Source organism: Haliotis rufescens, unplaced genomic scaffold (genome assembly GCF_023055435.1).
Source record: "Haliotis rufescens isolate VD_foot unplaced genomic scaffold, xgHalRufe1.0.p SCAF_1, whole genome shotgun sequence".
NCBI classification, from domain to species: domain Eukaryota; kingdom Metazoa; phylum Mollusca; class Gastropoda; order Lepetellida; family Haliotidae; genus Haliotis; species Haliotis rufescens.
This window is the reverse complement of record NW_025963779.1, coordinates 79,402,266-79,426,616: the sequence shown is the minus strand read 5'-3', so window position 1 is coordinate 79,426,616 and position 24,351 is coordinate 79,402,266. Positions and strand designations below refer to the sequence as shown.

At 38.5% G+C, this 24,351-nt stretch overlaps 1 protein-coding gene across 2 annotated transcripts in view; it reads right to left on the bottom strand.

The window, feature by feature from the left end:
• The window catches only part of LOC124143775 (TPR and ankyrin repeat-containing protein 1-like), a 77,942-nt gene extending 54,837 nt beyond the window's left edge, over positions 1 to 23,105 (bottom strand). Inside the window, exons 1-9 of one of the 2 annotated variants that reach the window (XM_046512863.2) lie at positions 22,987 to 23,105; positions 18,996 to 19,102; positions 15,362 to 15,618; positions 11,867 to 12,020; positions 10,981 to 11,328; positions 9,261 to 9,530; positions 7,137 to 7,387; positions 2,433 to 2,592; positions 948 to 1,337 (exon numbers count right to left, since the gene is read on the bottom strand). In XM_046512863.2, the coding sequence (XP_046368819.2) occupies positions 948 to 1,337; positions 2,433 to 2,592; positions 7,137 to 7,387; positions 9,261 to 9,530; positions 10,981 to 11,328; positions 11,867 to 12,020; positions 15,362 to 15,618; positions 18,996 to 19,077 (1,912 nt within the window). In that variant the 5' untranslated portion in view covers positions 19,078 to 19,102; positions 22,987 to 23,105. Of the gene's footprint in view, positions 1 to 947; positions 1,338 to 2,432; positions 2,593 to 7,136; positions 7,388 to 9,260; positions 9,531 to 10,980; positions 11,329 to 11,866; positions 12,021 to 15,361; positions 15,619 to 18,995; positions 19,103 to 19,996; positions 20,171 to 22,986 lie in introns of those variants that run through there. The other variant, XM_046512862.2, reaches the window with a different exon arrangement.
• Positions 23,106 to 24,351: the final 1,246 nt, after the last annotated feature.

Below are 24,351 nucleotides of genomic sequence, written 5' to 3'. Positions count from 1 at the left end.
TTACAGGTACATGTCATCGTATCCCAGGTGTGTGGATAGATGCTCATAATATTAATCAAACTTCACCTTTTGACATTTACACAATTTTATACCGGAACTGCTTTTCATTGGGAATCCCCAAGATGAAAATGTTTCTGCGGTCTCGATCCCCTGCTTACCGCAATCTTGGGGAAATTGGATAATACATGTATATTAACATTCTTTTTTTTACACAATGTTTCATTAAAACACTTACTTACATATTCGTATAAACTAATGGATGCCAGGGGGACATATATGACCCTCCTCTTCAACCCTCACATTGAAGTCAAATAAAATTCAAAATTCATCACACAAACAAATACACTGCAAGTTTTCAATTCTGTGGGAAATTCCCTGTTCTGTGATATCATCAACTGTCATTTTAGGCAAAGCAGAATTACTGAAAATAACCTCTGAAAATTTGGAATTTCGTAAGTCTTGCCATTTTTGACACATTACTAAATCACCATTACAGAGTTATGTTTGGAAATCAAAATATCGGAAATTTACTCTGAGAATTGCATTTCAAATATAGCATATCAGTTGTCAGTATACTGATCACAGGTGTCTGTTTTTTTATCAAATCTCATACATCTTAGAATCAAATGATAAATGGTCATGGTCACCAACAGGCCTATAAACTGTCTAAAAGAACTCAAGAAAAATAAATAGGGTGTGAAAATGAATGCTGTGCTAAAAAAAACAGCACTTGTTTGAAATGTAAGCAAAGCAAAATTCAGACTTTACACTGTAGAGCATTTTCTCCTATTTTGATAGATCCATTCATCTAGTCGTTGCATAGAATGGCTCAATTCTTTTAGAATAAGCATGGGAAGAGTATCATAGAAAGAATTAGGGAATTAGAGCTTGAGCAGTGTTAAACAACAAAGAAAGAAACAAATCTGCTGAGTGGTAATAGCTCCTACCTGACTTGATGCAGAGTCTGACGGCAGCATGAAGGGGTGTGTCACCATCACATGTCTTGAGGGAGTTATACGGAGCACCCTGCAGCATGAGGACAATTACCAGCTCATCGATCCATTGAGTTTCAGGAGCCATCAGCACAAACTGGCTGAGTACCACATCTCTGGCATTGAATCTGGTGGCTACACCTTGAGCTACTGGAATTGGAAGGTGATTCAGAGTCAAAATTGCAGGCCGTGGTAATCGGTTTTTGAGAGGGACATAGTCTTGACCCAAGATAAGGATTCTGATTGCTTCAAAAGATGATGACTTGACTAGATTTTCCAGAACTTTGGGCATCAGTGGCCCCAGCCAGTCCAAAGTGGCCCCCATTTGTGGCTTGAAAACGAAGTCTGTAACAGGAATAGTTGTCAGTGATAAACTTCACATATTAATTCAATTAACATCATACTCCCTCACACCAAAGGTTGGAGAGGAAAAATTGGCTTAAACATTCAAGATTATTTCTCTTATATATTGATGCGCACATGCATGTTTAGCTGCTTGTTCAAGACCAGACATCTGCCAGTTTTAAGTGCTGACCACTGAGATACAATGCCAGAATTACCCGATGGGTGAGGTGAGGTGAAATTGGGTTTAACGTCGCGTCCAAGATTATTGCACTTATATAGCGACGTGCATGCACGTGTATGTGTGTGTGTGGCTGCTTGTACTAGTCCGGACTGATGCCGATTTATAGTGCTAGCTCACTGAGATACCATGCCGCAGTTTAACATGAATACCCCACTCAGACACAGTATACTGACTCCGAGCCGACCAGTCCTTGTTTTAGCCCATTAATGCCGAGCGCCAGACAGGGAAACAACAAGTACAATCTTTTAACGTCTTTTTGTATGACGCGGCCCGGGATTGAACCCTGGACCTTCCGCTCTCCGGGCGGACGCTCTACCACAAGACCACGGAGGCAGTCCATTACCCGATGGGATACCCGATTCAGACACATAGAGACTCCAATCCAGCTGATCCTTCTTTTATCCAATTGATGCCAAGCACCAAGCAGGGTACCAGGGTAGAATAGGTCTTCAGCAACCCTTGCTTGCCGTAAGAGGTGACTAACGGGATCGAGTGGTCAGGCTTGCTGACTTGGTTGATGCATGTCATCTCATCCCAAATACGTGGGTTGATGCACATGAAGTCAATCACTGGATTGTCTGGTCTCCATTTTTTACAGACGCCATCATATAGATGGAATATTGCTGAGCGTGGCGTTAAACAAACAAACCAACCAAGCAGAGTAACAACCAATCTCTTAAGGTCTTTTGGTATGACACGGGCAAACGCCAGGTTGACCGAACCTACATTCTGCCCTCTAGGAAACGCCTTATCCACCGCACGACCGTTCAGTCAAACTGAATGGAAGAAACATCTCATAGATACAGTCGGTGACAAAATGTCATCATTGTTTTGTTAATCAATTAATTAATTACTTTTTTGGACCATTAAGGGAAGCAGATCGACAACTTCAGTGAGAAATTGGACTTTCTCTTCATCTGTGGTAGCTGTTCTCTGCATAGCATGGATGAATGCTGCCAGTGCTTCCTGTATCCGGCCCAGCTGCTTCAGGGCTTGGCCTTTCCTCCAGTAACCCTGGAACACAACATCACCAGGAATGTATCTACAATGTTAATGCTAAGTAATTCAGGTGGGCAAAGGTTGGTTGGTTAGTTGGTGTGTTGTTTAACGCCGCACTCAGCAATATTCCAGCTATATGATGGCGGTCTGTAAATAATCGAGTCTGGACCAGACAATCCAGTGATTAATATCATGAGCATCGATCCACGCAATTGGGATCGATGACATGCATCAACCAAGTCAGTGAGCCTGACCACCCGATCCGTTAGTCGCCTTTTACGACAAGCATAGTCACCTTTTTGGCAAGCATGGGTTGCTGAAGACCTATTCTACCCCGGATCTTCAGGTGGGCAAAGGAAAAAGGTTACTTTGTCCAATATTGGAATTCGTAGGCTAAAAAAAATAAAATTCTTGGTTCTCAGGCACCGCCGCATCATTACAAAGTCTGCAGCATGTTTCGTTTTTATTTCCATTTAAAAAATAAAAAATCCTTAAATATTCCGCATCTCGAACACATGACCCCAACAGTGAAATGCTGCAATACTTAAAAACAATGCAATCCAATATAGTGTGCAGTTACTTCCCTTCTCATGTGCACTGCTTTACTGCGCATCTCGTGTGTTTTGGTTATGGTGGTGTGGATATAGGAGTGTGCTTGTTTTGCCGTTTGCAAATTTGATCAATGAAAACATGAATTTTGCGATAAAACATCACTAGACATGATGATTTACAAATTTCTATGGTATGTACTGTATGCGGGACAATGTTTCATATGCCGAGGTTAAGATTTACATATTTATTTGTCTCATTAAATAAGCGTGAAAATGATGCCGATACCCCGTCTTCAGAGCGAATCTGAATGAAGCACGTCACCAGCACATACCCAATCCCTACATATGCAATAAAAACCGGTTTGTCTTCCGAAGAAAAAAATTACATCTTATCCTTTCAGCGAATTCAGGGAAACGAACAGATTATAACAATTACACTTTGGCCAATACAAATTTGAAATTTGAGATAAAACATCACAAGAAATGATGATTTACTGATTAAATTGTATTTCCTGTTCTGATTGGCATTGTTTTATATGCAGAGAATAAGATTACTGTCTGTATTGTCTCGTAAACTAAGTTGGAAGTAGCAATCAGCAGTACACACATTTCTCGGAAATATATCTGACCAATCACCAACGATGCTCCCTCGGCCGCGATTACATTCAATGTATGGCATTTATGATAAATATATCCATTCTCTATCCACTAAAGTTTGTTTCAAGGTGTCAATATGACCGTGGTTGCTCTAAGTAACGGTGAGTTGTGCAATCTTCGGATCACTTCACACACAATTTCGACGAATATAATTGAAACACTATTGAATGAAATGTTGAATAAAATTAATAAAATAGATTACAAACAAAGAAATATTATGAACTCTGTTTACAACCAGACAGTGTCATTCATTATTAATCAATACAGGGATTGCTAACATGGTATTTCTGGTGCTATGTGCTCACAGTAATGTGTTTGTGTTGGGGAAAAAAACATAAAAAAACCTCTTCAACCCTGTGTATAAGACGACCCACCCACCTCCCCCCACCCCTTGAAAGCCTCCTAATTCTAGTTATGAAAACTCGCCTTACTTATACACAGCGATATACGGATTTGGATTCTAACTAGTTTGTACACAACCTCCCCCACCAAATAAAAGCCGCCCGCCCACACGATATTTTCAAAAGCTATTGCCTCAGAATCAATTTTCTTTTTCAGCCTTATTTTCTTAAATTTAAAGGTATTTTAACATTGCATTCAATGCATTTATGCAAAGCCGAGGGCTTAGCCTTCTTATTGGTCTTTTTATCAGAGAAGTACAAATAACATCTACAAAGTCAAAACTACAAGAATATTACTTTGGTAATATATAATTTCGAGGTAGAATAGGTCTTCAGCAACCTATTCTAGATGTTAAAGGTGACAATGCTTGTCGTAAGAGGCGTCTAACACAATCTCATTAAAATCAGATCTTAGTTCTCACTTCCACTAAACAAAGATCTGAGGACATCCCATTAGGGGTTGTCAGAACGACCTTTCATCCAACCAATAAGAGCGTCACTTATCAGATCATGAAAGTGACAGTCAGAATGTGATTTCTAATCATGCAACCTTGAAACTTTAACACAGGGTATTCCGAACGATAGTTACGGGCTTAACGACTGAATCAATACAATCTAGACCATCAATTAGCAATTCCAGAATGTTCATTTGTTCAGGTTTAAATTTTTTTATCGAGAACTTGTCAAAATATGTTTTTCGAAGCATGGTCGCCAATTTGAAATTAATGCAGTAAAGCACAAGAAAGCTGCCTTCTGATTGGCTAATGTCGACTTCTTGTCAGTCATTCCATTGGTCGGTCAAAGTTCACGCGAGGTTTGTCTGATGTGACCTGTAATGGGATGTCCTCAGATCTTTGTTTAGTGGTAGCGAGAACTAAGATCTGAATTTAATGAGATTGCGACTAACAGGATGGGTTGTCAGGTTCACCAGCTGAGTTGATGCATGTCATTGTATTCCAATTGCATGGATCGATGCTCATAATGTCAACCACTGGATTGTCTGGTTCAGACTCAATAACTTACAGACTGCCGTCATATAGCTGAGTGCGGTGTTAAAAAGTTAATAAATAATTATTTTTTTTTAAATTGGGAATTATTACAAACATTTGTTGCAGTGAGTGAGTGAGTGAGTGAGTGAGTGAGTGAATTGTGTTTAACGCCGCTGTTTACATTATTCTAGTTATATCACGACGTGTCAGCGTAATGTGGGAGGAAAGCCTGAGGTGATGCAGGTCTCAGACATTTACCACTTCGGTGAAACCCACAACACAGGTATGGTGCTGACAAACCTACAAACATTATCGGGAAGAACTGGGATTCGAACCCACAATCATAGGATTCTGGCATGCCAAAGGGACGCAACTCTGCACAGCGAATCACGGCGCCTTAGATGACTGGACCACATGTGACCCCACTTGCTGCAGGCTTGTGACTGAATATCAACCTCTGAGCAGGTCTAAATTAATCCCTGATAACACAATTATTTCCTGGGCTGTCCAACAACAAAGATGCCAAGATGTTCAACCGTCTCACATACAGAGTTTGGTGAGTATGGCATGGCATTTCGGCAACTCTGATGCAACAATATGTTTTCCAATCAAGCAACAGGGATTATAAGTCCACAACATTCAAAGTAAGCATGTCACAGTTTTACTCCAGTGAGAATATCTTGGTCCATGTATGGCGGATTTCGGGTGATCTATGGCCCAAATTTTACGTGCATTGCAGTCTTATGGTTCAGTGCACTGCTCTCAAGCTAGTTTTAAAGGTAAATCTGTGATCTGATTTTAACTTAACTATAACATGAAACAAGTACAGGGCCTTGTTCCAAAAAGTGATCGTAGTGCTAAGATGATCGTAACTTTAGCATAGGCTTACGACAGTCGTAGCGCTATGATCGCTTTGTGGAACAGGGCCCTGGCCACTAAGGTGGCTAAGACCCCACTGCAAACAGGACAGAATAGTTGTGAGGATGGATGCATTCCACTCGCCATTTTGATGAGACCATAGTTTGATCTACACTGATTTGCAATGAATACCTATGGAGTAATTATACCCTACCCTGGCTTTGTCTAACCCTGCTCCGAGACCGACATATATATTTGGCCCCAAGTCTTCAGCACATGAAAGCAGAAATGCCCACTTCACATTAATACAGTCATAACAAGTGCAAAAGTGAGCGTGGCTCACTAATACCCCAGACCCGCCTAGTGTGTCAGTAGTTACAAATTAAATAGCTAGGATAGGGTTAGGGTTTGAAAAGTTCATGAAAAAATGGAAAATTAATAAAAACAATTGTTTCTTTTGACTGCACCCCTCCATATGACACAGATTATATGTACTAAGTTTGAGATAAATCCCCTGAATAGTTTAAGAGAAATCGTGCAGACAAAGTTTTCGGACGGACGTTAGGGTTTGAAAAATTCATTAAAAAAATGGAAAATTAATTAAAACAATTTTTTCTTTTGACTGCACCCCTCCATATAACACAGATTATATGTACTAAGTTTGAGATGAATCCCCTGAATAGTTTAAGAGAAATTGTGCAGACAAAGTTTTCAGACGGACGGACGGAACCTTGGTATAACTATATATATTTTGTCGGGGGTAGAACTACTGTGTTAGCTTGGTCCATTGACCAACAAAAAAATAAGAGCATAATTATACATTTTCACATAATTAAAGAGGTGTCTGTAGACTCCCATAAATGACCCTATCTGGCTAACAACAAATGTGGGACCCTACAGACACACATACAGACTACGAGTCACACTAACTCCCCCACTCCAATTGGACGTATAGACTTTTACACTACTCATACAAATGAACTAGTGTTTTACTTGTCCAAATAGAACCAGTTAAAGTAATTCCTACTCATTATTATTCAACATAATAGTGCCTGCTTTACTTTTTTAAAAGGATTTTCACTGCCAAAACTGTTTGTACCTACCTTGTGAAATTTAGGATCACTGGCAAGAGTTGCTTCCGCAGATCTCAGAGCATCATTATACATTTCTAAGCTGGAGTAGACAGCAGAACAGTTACTGTGAAGGACCGCCAAGTCTTGCTTCATGTTGGGGACTGTTAAGGCTAAAGCAATTGCGTCCTTGTACCACCCGATAGCACTGAACGGGTCCTTGTCTTGCCGGGCTTTGTTTCCTTGTTCTTTCATACCAGCTATCCTCTTCCTTAGAGCACCATCTGCAATATGGAGTGAGTGGGTGAGTGAGTGAGTTGGATGGGTGAGTGGGTGTATGGGTGAGTTGGATGGACGAGTGAGTGAGTGAGTGAGTGAGTGAGTTGGATGGGCTAGCGAGTGAGTGAGTTTAACACTGCTTTAAACAGTACTCCAATCATCACAGAATGGGTGGCTTGATCAGTTATGTCCATTATAGAACACCAGTACTTGCTAGTATTGTTTCCACAACCTGTTCCTTGAAGACAGAGCTTTCATGGATTTGAACTACTTTCTTCTTTCAGTGCATCATTGTGTTACAGATGGTCGTACCTAATCAAGTCCCCGAGTCTTCATGGTTGGTTGGTTGGTTTGTTGTTTAACGTCGCACTCTGCAATATTCCAGCTATATGACGGCGGTCTGTAAATAATCGAGTCTGGACCAGACAATCCAGTGATTGATATCATGAGCATCGATCCACGCAATTGGGATCGATGACATGCATCAACCAAGTCAGCGAGCCTGACCACCCAATCCTGTTAGTCGCCTTTTACAACAAGCATAGTTGCCTTTTACGGCAAGCATGGGTTGCTGAAGACCTATTCTACCCTGGATCTTCACGGGTCTTGACTCTACAGCTCTGTCATGGGCTGCAGTTCTCAATCAGGGGTGTTAATTTATTTCACATCAAACTGTAGCAGTGATAAAGTGAGTTGGAAAAAGCCGATTTGAACAGTATTCCAGTTATATCAGAGCGTGTCAGCAGGGAGGAAAGCCTGAAGTGATGCAGGTTTCAGAGGTTTACATCTTTGGTGAAACCCACCAGCACGGGAACTGAGCTGACAAACCTAGAAACATAAAATTTTATAGAACAGGGATTCAAACCCACTATCATAGGCGTTCTCAATGGGTGCAACTCTGAACATCGAATTACGGTGCCTTAGACGACTGAGCCACACGTTCCCCGACAAGATGTTATCTCAAGACCACACAATCCAGTGATTGATATTGTGCACAATGCTTGATTTCAAACACTGTCAACACTAATCCAAGCCACCATCCTGGGTGTAAGAACGAGGGCTGTTATGATTCACTCACATATTCGGTGAATAGAACCGTTTCTCTTCACAAATTGAATTCGTTATTCGTGGTCACAAGAATCGAATATTTACACACAAAAAATAAGAGTGTTTTTCACTTGAAGCTCTCTGTTGTTTATCAAAGCAAGATATGCACAATGGAACCTATACAAGCCATGCAGTTGTGTGTTGTGTTGGTTATCTACAACTCCACCTCCATAAGAACTTAATATATGCATACGTAGATTTCTTCAAAGACAGCTCTCTTACATATTAAATTGTACAGTGATGTGATCCCTGGTCATTGTCATATTTGAGCAGATGCTAGTACCTGGATAACTGCAGTATATCAATGTATAATATAATAATATTAAACCATGTCAAAAAAAATATTTTATTGTTTCACTGCTGATTTTTTGTATTCGTGAATAAATATTCATATTCGTTACCCAGTATTCGTGATATGTATCATATTCGCCTCATAGTGTATTCGTTGCAGCCCTAGTATTAAGAACAAACTATCAGTAATGTCACTGCCAATATACACTGTCGCCAGTTGGCTGCCGGGATCAAAGTTTCTCTTTACCTGTTGGCAGTCGAGTGAAATAATAAAATCACTGAAAATATTCAAAACATACAAAGTATTTTTACAAATATTTTCACCATTCTCAACTGTTGAGTGAGTCATGTGCAACTATGACTGTTGTGCAATCTGTTGATCAGTATTTTTTGTTTCTTTCGGTCTGTACGACCAACAGGTGAACAGGTCACCTCAAGGGATCCTATTTGTAGAGATGCTCAGTATGACATATAAGTTACCTGAATTGCTAGCTGCCTGACTCAGGTGAGCATACACTTGTGTTTTTGCGTCCAGATAGTCAATCGGCTTTTTTCCACTTGAGTCTTGAACACTGACAGTTGCTCCGTAATTGAGCAACAATTTGAGAAGAGCTTCTCCGCTGAATGAGTTCGTCTTCCCAGATTTCACCAGGATGTGGAGCGGTGTGTCCCCATTCTTGTCCTTGTTGTCAATCTGCAGCCGGAACTTGGAGCTGGTCTCCATCACATATCGGAACAGCTCGTTGTTGCCTGATAGTGTCACATTCAATCATTAGTGTTTCCGTGGGTCAGAAATTATTACCGGATCTGCTATAAAGTTGCCATCTATCCAAGTGGTAGTGGAACACACGGAAATGTCAACAGTCCTCTCTGAATTTGACTAGTCTAAGACTTGTGGACTATTGTTACTGTATAATCCTTACTTCACTTTATTTCAGTACTTGTAGGCCACGGGTCTTTTTGTACAGACGAAATACAATTAAGGTGCACACAGTAGAAGATGAAATACATTTCTTTGCTTTTTAACAAAATCAGTCTTAAAATAATTGCACATTATACATGTTGGAGTATTTGTGTTCTTGCAGCATTGGCATAAAACAAGTACTTTGCTGTATTCATATTGATAATAGGGTCTTGCGATGACAGTAGTGTATTAAACTTCAGAATATTTGGAATGATGTAAAATTTAGATTTTATGTAACTTTGCCTAAGATGGCTGTAAGCTGGACAAATTAACAAAAAGGGATATTCATTTTCGAAATGGTTTAAGTTACAAACTTTACATTTTCTAAATTCACGAGGAATATTATAATGTCGTCCACGTTCAATTTCTAAATTGTGAGAACTAAGCCGAAAACATGTCAATGTGGTTTTGATTTTATTTACTGTAATACCACTCAAATAGTTCTCACACAAAATGTATGTTTTAAACTGTGCATGATGAGCCATTTTGGGGCTTTCAAATAAATCACTATGCCAAACCTGAAAAAAGTTTTAACTAGTCTTTTAACCGTTGACGCAACATATTTAAAAATACGGTTTTATTACATGTTTGAAAGAACCAGACATCACCAAATCCTAATCTAAAAATAACAGTTTTAAGTTTCGTTACCCAATTTACGTGGCCTTGTTCATCGAACAAGCGCAACATATTGGAACATTTTTTTGGTAAGCGGGATTCCTGCATATTTAAAAGAGACAGCCAATATTTGACAAATTTCAAAACAGCAAGACACTGGATAGAGTTTCTACCACACTTGCGTAATACCCCATTATTTGAAGTTGATAACTTTACATTTAAAAGACGCTTACAGGCATAAAATTGAACTTTTTCTAGTGGTTCTATGTCACTGAACACCCAAATTTCAGCCCTGTATAAAAGTATTGGTGTTATCTTTGCATCAAATAATTTGAAGTAAAAGTGAGGCGAGTATGGTTTCAAGGAATGTATACTACTTAAAAGGACCATTAACACCTTTCTTGCCTGAATTGCAATATTACTTAAAGCTTTTGACCACAGTAATCTATTGCTAAAATACAAACCAAGATAACTGAACGTACCCAGGTAGGGTCAGGTAATAGGGGGTCAAGTACCCGGGTCGTACATTTTGACTCGTCCCAGCCCTACAAAGTATCTACCACATTACATAGTTACAAAATGGAATTTTCTTATTTCCAGGAACAATATTAATACCAGTACCTGTTCTAATGGCCGATACCACTGCAGTAATAGGCACAGGCTCTACCATATCAGCTGAAATACTCTCCATGGCTGCTCCCTTCTTCAGGAGACAGATAGCAAGCTTAATGCCCCATTTCTTCAGCTCAACATCAGGCAGGTGCTTGAGCAGCCCCGAGACACTGATGCCTGCTGTTGAAGCATCAGAGGCAACACAATCCAGTGGACAGTCCTGCCCGTTGGTGAGGCCGAGGATGAGCAGCGACACAGCCTGCCATCTGTCGCTCTTGGCTAGGTTCTTCAGGACACTAGACCAAAACTGGGATGAGCTGGGGAGGTCTATCTCATTATAAACACTGTCATCTTCCACTGGAAAAGTTCACCAGAATCAACCGATAAAGCGTCTGTTTCTTTTAATATTAAACTTGCAATGGATGAGGTAACGTTAAACCTCAGATAATTCTATGAAAAATATATGAAAAAGGCTTCATTTGTAACACAGGGTTTTACCTTGACCTACAAAAGTGAGGATCCAGGGGACCCCCAATAATTACTTTTGAGGATCCATGCAGGCGATATTGGGGTTCTGTAAAGTAATGAAATGGTGGAGTGTCTGTACATAAGATCATTTCTTTAGAGCCTCGAATGAATCAATGATCATGTGAACAGTGGTAATGATTAATGGATGAAATAACAGACACCATAACTGCTCTTCATACGCTGTAGGTACAATGAATATAAAAAATTGTGCATCCCTTGAGCCACAGCATATTCTTTTCTGCGTCCACTCTCATCTTTTGGGCGTAATGGATACACATTTGTACGTCACGTAAAACCCTGGTAACGTTAAGATTTGTTGAGGATATGCATGATAGGAAAGTGTTCAAAGCTCCATCAGAAACATTACCAGTGATATCTGGGATAACCGAAGCCAGTTCAGCAAAGTAAGTGATTCTGTCTTCCTCGGTTGCACAGAGGTGCTTCAAGCCCTCCACCAGGAAGCCAAAACAGTCTGCTAGCTTGCCACCCGCCCTCATTGCCTGGGCATAGCGCAGGTTACTCTGCAAACAGGAGAACCTTTTATCATGCAAGGAGATGTCAGGACACCTAACCACTAAAAACACTATTAGCCTATATATATCACTATAATATACGTTGATACTGATAGACAGGGATTTATGTAGACCTGCTTAGAGACTGATATTCTGCCCCTAAAACTTCCATTCTACAGAAAATGTAGTCAACATTTCCAAATTGGAATACAAAATGTCCCAGTCCATGCTATTAAAACCTTATGTTACGGTTCTTCAAAGCTGACTTGTATTACAACTAGAGAGTGTATTCAATCATAAATGATGTCTTCCCCCTCTTTTTGTTGATACATTAGTTCAAGTTGTTACCATAAATGTGTTTGCAAATCTGAAAAACAATACAAACAAAACAATACTCGTACAGATTCTGATTAATGCATCAATGAAGCAGAATTACAGCTGATGCCACCGACCATTTATGGCTTGGTTAGCATGGAAACACAAGAAATTGAAAAAAAAGTAGAAATTAAAAAATTTGAAAAGGCAATAGTTGAGCATGTGGTCATTATACATGTATAGTTTCATGCATAAATATTCATTAGTTTGAAAGTTTTGGCTTGGAAATGAAACATCAAGTTGTTTGAGACTAAGTCCAAATTGTTTCCATGGAAAAAAATTTCAAAACAGCAAAAGGCGGAACTTAAGCTGATGAGTAACTTCACATGCCAAGTTTCACTGAAAAATGTTGAAATGTTTTGAAGTTATGGCCCAGAAACAAACTCTACCCTTGTATAAGACTAAGTCAAACTTATTTCCTTGGAAACATACGAAAATGTAATTTAGAAAAATTTCAAACTAGCAAAACGCATCAGTTAAGCTGATGAGCAATGGATACGCCAAGTTTCATTGAAATATGTTGAACGATTTTCAAGGTTTAGCCTGGAAACAAACCCTACCCTCGTTTGAGAATAATTCTAAATTGTTTCCATGGAAACAAACAAAAAAAATTGGAAAAATAATAAAATAGAAAATGACACCAGTAAAGCATTGAGGGGAAGAGACATAATGATAACAGGTCCACTACAAAGTAAGAGGTCTTCATGTTTAGCTTTACATTATTGCATTTAGTGAAATGTTAAAATACTTCTAAATTTAGGAAAATACTAATATACTTTTGTTTTCCAACTTGTTTTTTCATTCAATGACATTAAAATGTATGCAGTTCTATTTGCAGACGCTGACAGACAGTTGGTGATTTCTTGCCACTGTGACTTAAGTTGTTTGGACAAATGTGTGTGGTTTTACCTTGCTTGTTTTGTTTGTTGTTTAATGCTGCACTCAGCAATATTCCAGCTATATGACAGCCGTCTGTCATTCAATCTGAATTTAGGAAAATTAAGTTTAAAACAGACCCCAACTTTAAATAAAATAATGATTTTTCCCAATTTGCCTTCCGAAGGCAGCTAGTTTGGATTCCTAGATAAATCCCTGTGTCATATCAAACTGCTGATCTATTTTGTGGTTGTCATGGATACACATGGTTTTAGTTTCTGAAACAACAATATCTAAATGAACCAGGATGTAGTACATCAGGAAAGGGAAATGAAACTGTTGATCACTTGACTAACACCAAAATATATTGGTGAGGTGGTGAAATGGGGTTTAACGTCACTTCCAAGATTATTGCACTTATATAGTGACGTGCATGTACGTGTGTGTGTTTGTGTGGCTGCTTGTACTAGTCTGGACTGATGCCGATTTATAGTGCTCACTGAGATACCATGCCGCAGTTTAACATGAATATCCCACTCAGACACAGTATACTGACTCCAAGCCGACCAGTCCTTGTTTTAGCCCCTTAATGCTGAGCGCCAGAGAGGGTAACATCAAGTACCAACTTTTAACGTCTTTTGGTATGACGCGGCCGGGGATCGAACCCCGGACCTTCCGCTCTCCGGGCGGACGCTCTACCACTAGACCACGGAGGCGGTCTAAATATATTGGTAGTTTTTGAGTGTGTGTGTTGACATGTCATGACATGCTTTTCATGGCTGTTGAAACTTGCAACAGTATTCAATGTTCTAACTTCTATATACCTGATGTAAGTGTTAGCTATGCATACAATGATACAAAGAATTTGCTAATCCTTTAGTTTACACTTGGAATAATACATTATTTTGTTTTTGATCAAAATTATATAATTGAGACATTGCTTGCATTTATAGAGAGAAAATATGAAAGATCTTTTATTTCATGAACTGGGCATAACAATATCTATTTAGCATAGGTCCAAGGCAGTCAACGCAAAACTACAAGGTCAGACAGGAATGTGTGGTTTTCTTGTAGTCGAAGCGAAACGACTTGTTCAGATTGTTGAGCACATGAAGATATACATTGAAGAATACTTTTAAAAAATCCAAGTAATTCATATTTTCATAATTTTCTATGTCACTTCAACTTGACATACATTTACAGGAATCATACGATAATAAATATAATATCTGACATTAGTCTTCACAACACTTCTTGTTTAGTATATGTCCAATCATTTCACGCAACACCAACAAGTATAAACCAGTGGCAAGCCTGGTTGTGCAGCAAAGAGATGCTTGTATCACATGACACTTGAGTTACGACTGATCAAAAATGAGTGTTCATACATTTGCTGCCTATGGTGATATGAAATTGTTCTCAATCTATTATGCAGTACATTCAAAGAAAATCCACTGAACATGCTGACAACAATGGTTTAGAGTGGGCGGTTGGGCGGGCAAGTGAGAGAGTGGGGTTTAACGCTGCTTTGAACAGTATTCCACTATCAAGGTGAGGCAGCTTAATGTGGGATGAAAGCCAAAAGTGAAACCTACGAGCACTGGTATCATAAGTGGTATGGTGCTGACAAACCTAGAAACGTAATCAGTGCGAACTGGGACTGGAACCGATGATCATAGGTTTCTGGTATGCCCAAGGGAAGCAATTCTGCACAGCAAACAGCTGGGCCTTAGACAAATAGGCCAACCATGACCCCGGGTTTACGCAAGTAGAAAGTTACTGTCGTTGGTTGGTTGGTTTGTTGTTTAACGCCGCACTCAGCAATATTCCAGCTATATGACGGCGGTCTGTAAATAATCGAGTCTGGACCAGACAATCCAGTGATTGACATCATGAGCATCGATCCTCGCAATTGTGATTGATGACATGCATCAACCAAGTCAGCGAGCCTGTCCACCCGATCCAATTAGTCGCCTCTCACGACAAGCATAATCCCTTTTTACGGCAAGCATTGGTTGCTGAAGACCTATTCTACCCTGGATGTTCACGGGTCCAAAAGTTACTGACTGGACAATGCAAGCCAGAAAATGGTAACTTACTAGTGGATTTGAATTCATCATTTCCATCATTTGTGAGGCATCCTCAAGTGCTCCATCTGGATCATTTTGTTTGATGTACAGCTGGGTACGAATGTCATAGATATCCATAAAGAGGTCACTTTCTGGGTACCCAAAATACTCATATGCCTTATGTTCAGCTTCGTTACAAAGATTGAAGGCACGGCCATACTGTCCATTCTCAAAATACACCCTGGCAAAGTCAATGATCTCTCTGACACAGTTCTTTTTGTCTGACACTGAAAAAAGAGTTAAAACAAAGTGTTAATTATTGATCAATATTGTTTCATTCTTAAAATTTTCTAAGTACCATAGTGCAGCCCTCTGATTTAACGACCATTTTGGTGGCCAAATGCAACTTAAATCATTTATCTACTGCTTGCCACTTTGCAACCAGAAAGTCAACATAACTGGCCACAATATGAATTTGGTAATGGTGATTATTGTGTATTTTATGCAAATACAGTCAAGTACCGTTAATCCGACATGGTTATATGATTATGTCGGATTAACAAGAATGTCGGATATACGAAAGTAATAGTATCAACGTTCATGGAAAAAAATCGGACAACTACACGATTGAAAACACGTTATAAAAAAAATATGAAAAAAGAAATATTCATATTGTTCGGCTACATCAATGTGCATTGTTAACGGAATATGTTTTCTGATCATGCAACCTCTAAATCTTCACACAAAACTACTGATTTGGGCTGTATGACTTGATCCAAATACTTTTAAAAGCATAGTCTGGAATGGGAGTTGCCAGTTTGAAACTTGTGCCGCAAAGCTCAAGAAAGCTGTTTGCTTAGTGGCTTCCTGTTACTGATGTTGGTAATTTCATTGGTTAGTCAAAGTTCGCAAAAAGGTCGTTCTGACGTGATAAATGAGACTTGACTGTATGTAGCTTATCTGGACCTCTGACTTGGCTACCAGACCAGATTTGGTCAAATGGCCCAGTGTCAAACACTGATCATGTGAAGTTCATATCGTCATGTATTTTTTTTCATAACAACAACAATAATAACAAGTATTTGTCACAAAGTGACGAAATGTCCCCCGCCTCGAATAACAGATTACCCTGCTGTTACCTTGAAAATTAAGTTAAGGTCACCAAAATCGTGTCTGCGGAGTCTGTATATACACCATAGTACCAAATATGAAGACAATCCAGCGATTAGTTCTTGAGATATTGCGGCAACACCGTTTTCCAACTCCAAAAGCAGATTTGCCTGCTGTGACCTTGAAAATGGGGTCAAGGTAACCAAAACCGACTGGTGTCTGCGGAGTCTGTATATACACCATAGTTCAAAATATGAAGACAATCCAGTGTTTAGTTCTTGAGATATCGCGGCAACAAACAGGTGGGACATACGGACGGTCATGAATAACATGTCCCCCGCTCCGCGCTTTCGCGCGGCGGGGGACAATAATAATGATAACCAAAAAATAGTGCTACATGTATCACTATCCCCCACCATGGCTCACATTAGAATTCTGTTGGTTCATATAGTAGTGAATATAAACTATAAAACAATGTCCTATAAAGCCTTAAGAGGAGATAGTGATTTTGGCTGCTTTATGTCATCAGAAACAAGAGTCATCCGAAAGATGACATATCTCCCCGGCAGCTGTCTTTAAAGTAACCACAAGTAAATGTGCAATTCTGCATATCAAATGGCACCAGTTCAGCATAAGTCTGACAGACATCCAAAGCTTTGTTAGAAAGTATTAAATGGGTTTTGAGTTATGCTCCGGAAACAAACTCCACCCTATAGAACCTAAGTCCAACTTGTTGCCATGGAAACGTGAAAAATAAAAATTCATAAAATTCCTAAATAGCAAAAGGCACCAGTTCAGTATGTGCTTGGTAGACATGCAAAGTTTTTTAAAGAAAGTATTTAACAGCTTTTGAGTTAAGCTCCAGAAATCAACACCACCCTTATAGAACCTAAGTCCAACTTGTTGCCATGGAAACATAAAAAAGAAATATTTCTAAAATTGCAAAATAGCAAAAGTCACAACTTCACCACTTGAGTGATATAAATGCAAAAGTTTGATGAAGAAATATTTTACACTTTCGGAGTTCTGTTCCGGAAACAAACATCACTCACAAAGTTAGCCTTTGTCCAGCATGCTTTCATGAAAATTGGAAAATAAAATAAATTGGAAATAGCAAAAGGCACAACTTCACCACTCAAGTGATATAAATGCAAAATTTGATGAAGAAATATTTAACGGTTTTCGAGTTCTGCTGTGGAAACGATTCATGCCGGGGGGATAAAAATGACTAAATGTAAACTTAATTTGCACAAAAGGCCCCTTCTCTGGAAAAACTTACTCAGTCCTGATAAGTAACTCTTAGATAAGCTTAGACAACTTTGGTAGTTTCTGAGAAAACTTGTCCCCATTGCACACACTATGCACTAAGTAAAATAACATGAATCAAGCGCTGCAACTTAAAAATGAATTTACAACACACATTTGAGATCATGACCAGTAACATAAGTGTGTAAAATTTCATTTCTCTGACATACATAGTTTTTGAGAAAATTTGTCCCCTTTGAGAAGCGAACGGATGGACAGAAAGACGAACTCTGTTCCTATTTCGTGGTGGGGGTTAATAGCTACAACAACAATAATAGTTCATTTATAAAGCATTTATTTATTTGCCGTGTCAATTGATTTTGTGTTTACTCAAGGCAGGTGTTTATTCAAGAAATCATAAAATATACTAAGCTTCGGAATTCAAACCACTGGTAGACAAAACATCTTGAAGACGTCTCCAAGAAGTATTACAGCTAAAATGGATAGAATTATCATAAAACCGCCTGCATGTTATCAGAAATGAGCGAGCCACTGTAACTTGATAATGCCCTTATATTGCTCATATTGCCATTATCACGCCCGTTGTTAGGTGACGTCAAAGGATAGGGATAGGTGACGGCACATTCAATAGTGATGTCATCTGGTTTATTCTATGGCGTTTATGTAAAAGTGGGTCAGTGACATTCGTGTTGATTGCAGTGAATGTTTCAAAACCGATATTGTTGTTTCTTTTTATCTGATAACAACTTCCATCCACATTAGCTATAATAACGGTGACGCTATTTTTCAGGGCATTATTTGCAGAAGCCCTCGGTCTTTTCAACTGCCCTCTTTCGTCGGGCAGTTAATGGAAGATCTCGGGCTTCTCCAAATGATAATGCCCTGAAAAATAGCGTTACCCTTATATTATTTACATCAGTCATTCCTTGCAACACCAGTGCACAATAGAATACTATCTTTCCTTACGTAAGTACTAAGTAGCAGACAAATCAAGACTGGAACATTGAACTTGGGGGCAACACAATTGGTCATATTGAACTATATCATTTGGACTTGTGGCTTGTGTAAAATAACTAAAAATTGGGATAAAACAACTGTCCCTCCTGAATTTCACTAGTCTCTCACTATCAGTGTTGTGGCCATGTCTAACCATGATGATCCCAACTTATGCATCAAACTGTTGTATTCACATCTCTAATTTGTTATTCATATATCTTGTCAGCCATAACATTAATATTATTCAAAATTGATAATAAATACTAATTGCCAGCATAAAAGGTTTACTCACTTTCAACCTCGTATGCTTGGAGGGCAAAGTAATTTGCCCGTTTCTTCCGGCCCCCATATTTTGGGGCCCCTCGTCGTGACATTGTTCTAGAAGGTTACAGCTACATTCTGAAAGTAATGAGAGATATTTTAGCATGATGCAGTTGATGTCTCAGAATCATTGGTTGCTTTGTTGTTTAACGCCGCACTCAGCAATATTCCAGCTATATGACGACAGTCTGTAAATAATCAAGTCTGGACCAGACAATCCAGTGATTAATAACATGAGCATCGACCAACGCAATTGGGATACGATGACAGTCTCAGAATGAAAATGTTAAACAATTACAATTACAGTGCAGCAGAACAATGTCTCTACCTAGCTGCTGGGTAAGAAATACCTTGAATCAGAATGTCAAGGCATGGACAAAATCATGTTGTTTCCAACAAGGATACTTGAAGGCATTGCTTACTATATCTGAAACATGAGATAATGTACTTTTGAACAACTAATTGTAAAACATGAAAATTGATGAAAATCAATCTCAATGACATGGATAGGGGCAAACTTTCTAGATTACAACTGCGAAACTAGCTCAACGGTGGATCAAAAGTGTTTCCAAACACATTGCCAGTGTGACAGGTCAATTACTTAACAGGGCGACCCAACCACCCCTCTAGTTTCAGTTGATTTGATAGCACTTGTCTAGGCTGGAAGTCATGTTGATTAATATTATCCCTATCCTGAGAACTAACAAAAATTGTTGATTAGCAATGCCCATTTATACTTCACATTATATATAAATGTTGATCACTAATTTCTGTTAGTAACTTTTTTATCAACCATCAAAATTAATAATTTCATTTTCACATCTTGACTCATATTCAGTTTAAGTGCCCAATAGAAAATCACACTTTTTAACAAGTTTTTTTTAGCCATTTTTCTGGATCTCAAACATACCATTTTAACCGTATGTCCTGTGGCAAACTCAGAGGTAAACATAGCATAACAATAATACTTACAATTATAGGTTTCCAATATTAGGAAGAAAAATAAAGAAACCACACAGAAGGATGTTATTTATCTATTTCCAACAATGATCATGTGTAAATATAGACTCTCAAAACGTGCTGATATCAGCTTCAAAGAGAGAAGTACCGTAAGCCATGTTTGAAAGGGAAATCCCCATATCATATCAAAGGGAAATAACTCAAGTTGATCTGATATCTGCTTACCACAAACAATTCATGACTTCAAGCTGACAATGTACTCATTCTAAAATCATTTCAACCACAACAAATCATTTACTATCTTTCAACTGTTCCAACCATTTCTTGTTAGAGTCAAAATAATAATCAAAGAATTTAATTTACTAGTTTCTGTGTACCACTTGAGTGTGACTGCTCATACTATTCTTGCTTTCAGTGTGTTCACTTTCATATATAAGGGTCATTGACATGCAAGGAGAGATCCAATTAATAACCCACACACCTTTAATGCCCTACCTGACCAAGGCAATATGTGTAACAAAACATAAAAAAAAGCTAAATGCCATTTAAAGACGTTTATAATACTAGTAGTATTTGGATCACTAACCAAAATTTCACAAATGGTGAACAAATCACAATTTTGAGACCAATGCTTCCCCCTGCCAAGTAATTTCAAAAAATACAAAATAGGTCAAAATAGGAAGCAAAGAAATGCTTTTAGACCAGTACTTTTCCTTAATTTCATTCCACCAATTCTTTTCAGAAACCAATTAACAAAAACATGTGTATACATTTTCATTTTTTTGCTTATTCTGACTATCCATCCTTCTGGTTAACGTGTTTATTCAATATATTTTTGCATTTCGTTGTATCGGTATATTTCAAAATATTTCAACAGTCAATAGATAATTACAGGACAGTAAAAAGTTTGGGAAAACAGCTTTAAGCCCATCAAATGGAAACAATGTTTCTGGACCAGAAAATAGTAAGCTTGCCATCTCAGATAGTAAGTCCCAAGTTTTCATAATCGTCTGAAAAAATACACACCATCATCAGTAGATATTTAGTGAAACTGATTTGATCTCAAGCATGTTAACCCATTATTACGAGCATGGAATAAAATAATTGTCCTCCATGGCAGGATATTTTATTTGAATATATCGCGACTGCAGTGGTGAATACATCAATCAGTTGACCAACAATTCTAACACAAAACAATCTATTCATCTGTTTCTGAAAGCAATATCACAAAATGACAGTCACAATCAGGTGACGGCAGTGTGAGTATTATACCCGACGAACGAAAATATCACATACTGGAGGAAAATGGAGGACTCATCGTTTCATGGAAACGAAAAAATATTTTTGTAAACTTTGTGTGAAAACTGCAAGGAATAATGCATTTTCAAAGGATACACAAATTTCAAAACTTATGTTTGGTATCTCTTTTTATCTATGATTCAGAATATTTTTACACAAACTGAAGAAAGTAATTTAAGCTCACTTCTTTTGACCAACATCTTCCCAAGGCAAGGGTGTTATCTGACTATAAAAATTCAGTTTCCACCCTTGCCAAACTGGGCTGGAATTTCCAGGCTTGATCGTAGTGCCACTAGAGGCTATTACAAGTTACGTCCCTTCTATGTCCCTATTTACCTATCAGTTTTCAATTCTCATATCACTTGCATTTGATTCAAACAAAATGGCGGCACCCAGTCAAGACGATCTGATCAAATAATCAAGATCTATATGGTAATAAACCAGGTCTTACTACAAGAAGTGCATGAAATCACTTGAGCACCTTGATCAAAAACATGAAAAGATTTGCAAAATATCTGTCAACGCCCTGTTGACAGTACACATGCATTGCAAATCCTGCAGTCGACCAAAATCTGCATGTTGAAATATATGTCGTTTACAAACCGGACTCTAGTTCGTTACACAATTTTGATTGGACTATGCATAGGCTCATTAGTCCAGTCAAAATGTAACTCTGGAATTCCTGCCTAGTTCGGCAAGGGTGGAAACTAGACTTTTATAGTCAGTTAAATCCCTTGCCTCGGGAAGATGTTTGTCCAAATGGCCCATACCTTTAAAAAATGGCCCCAAATATAATTTTCAACAAACCGTTGGTCTTTCAGAGCAAATATCCTTCCCAACCACTTTAAAAGTGCTCAGAAGGAAAACTTCTTTGAGAAGCATTTAGTAGTTGGAGTACTAAGAGTAAGGACAAGATTTATGAATTGATCACGGTGTTAGAACCTACACCGAAACGTCGCTCCTAATTGTAATAAAGAAGTTGTTCATCCATAAATATTATCCTTACTCAAACGGAAAGCAATAATGAATGAGAAATTCGAATATCTTTAATTTTCAAACGATTTGTGTGTGTGTGTGTGTGTGTGTGTGTGTGTGTGTGTGTGTGTGTGTGTTTTGAGGATGGTTGGTTGAGTGGAAGTATGACGATGTGGATATTTTTCTGTTAAAATAGTGATATCGAATATATTTTCAAGCAACTGCTCTACTCCTACACAGTAAACAAACACTTATTCTAGTCTAACTTTCCAAACAATGGCAACAATCCCTAAAATAACTTACCCATAAAACAAGGTGGCATTGAAAACATATGTAAAGACACACTTATCAAATCCACAATATTAATTAATATTGCGTAATATCGTGCCGACATTGCTGGACTAGGGCCTATAAGTTCAAAATCAAAACAGACCATAAACCAAATTAGGATTGAACATGTCTTCCGAAATAGCATTGTAAAGGTTGTAAACCAGAAAGGTTTCTGTAATGATAGAAATTCTTCCGTTTTGTTTCAAAAGACATACATCGTCAACAATATGCAATGCATGCTGGTCACAGCCAGAACAGTTTTTGAAGAACCGAGACGGCGAGAGGAAGCAAGCTAGCTAACAGGACATGACACCAAGCAAACAAACAATAACACACTTTTGCCTTTCAACTGTTAATGAATTATTAGCAAATATTGTAAAATAACATATAATGTATACTTGGTGAAAGTGTCATGCCGTGACAACATCTGTAAAGTGAAATTCCAACGGCAATAAACATATGACATGAAGCTCATACGTGACGAGTCTTCCCGCCATCTTAAATTGTAAGGTCAAGGTGATCTGGCGATCGGGTACAATCGGATAACTCCGGAGTGTGTCACTTCAGCAATTCGCTGTTTTGTTTGTTTGTTTTGTTTGTTGTTTAACGCGACACTCAGCAATATTCCAGCTATATGTTAAACTGATTTGAATATCTAACATGTCCCTCACAACTCTTGTTGTGTGTTTTCTTTATTTGAAAAAATAGTCCTGACGATGTTTTTCAAATTTAATAGTTATATAAGAATATCCCATAAAAGAGTGATACAATAAATAATCGAGTCTAGACCAGACAATCCAGTAATTGACATCATGAACATCGATCCACACAATTGGGATACGATGACATGCATCAACCAAGTCAGCAAGCCTGACCACCAGATCCCGTTAGTCGCCTTTAATGGCAAACCGGATCTTCACACACACACACACACACACACACACACACACACACACACACACACACAAAGTGTGGACAGTTTTGCCAAGCGTGTTGTATACGTATGTATTGTGTATGGGTTTTCAAAAGGTTCGGAGAAACATCTCATTGTAATTTATAGGTGTGTATGTATTGACTTTACAACTACAGTTCGTGAGTGAATGCTACAATTACATGTTACATATATTACCGCTGTCAGAAATAATGTTACTATATAACACGACTGTAAATGATCAAACCTGGGCCCGGCCATCCAGAGTGCATGGTTGACAGCGTCAGCAACAATTCGCTCTCAGGGTGTTATGATACACCATCCTATCCTCATTTATTGGTACGGTTTTTAAGACAAGCGGCAGAGCGAGTTTTTTGTGGTTTTACGCCGCTTTTAGCAATCTTCCATCATTGCCACGGCGGGGGACACCAGAAATGGGCTTCACACATTGTACCCATGCCGGGAATCGAACCCGGGTCTTCGGTGTGACGAGAGAACGCTTTAACCACCTGGCTACCCGACCGCCCCAGAAGCTGCAGACTCCAAATCCCGAAGGTGAGAATCGAATCCAAATTTAATTTTTATAACATTACTTTTAATTACATTTAATATTTGACATTACTTTTGGTAAAGTCCGAGACAACATAGTGATTCATAATGGGATACCATCATGGTGAACGTGTCGGGAGATAGAAGATCAGTTTCAGCTTCTAAGCTCACAATTAAAATAACTTCGAGTTGGATAGTACTTGCAAAGTCCTAAAAGGTGTATTTCTTGAAGATATTTTTAGATAAATTTGGATATTGAAACAATACCACACACACACACACG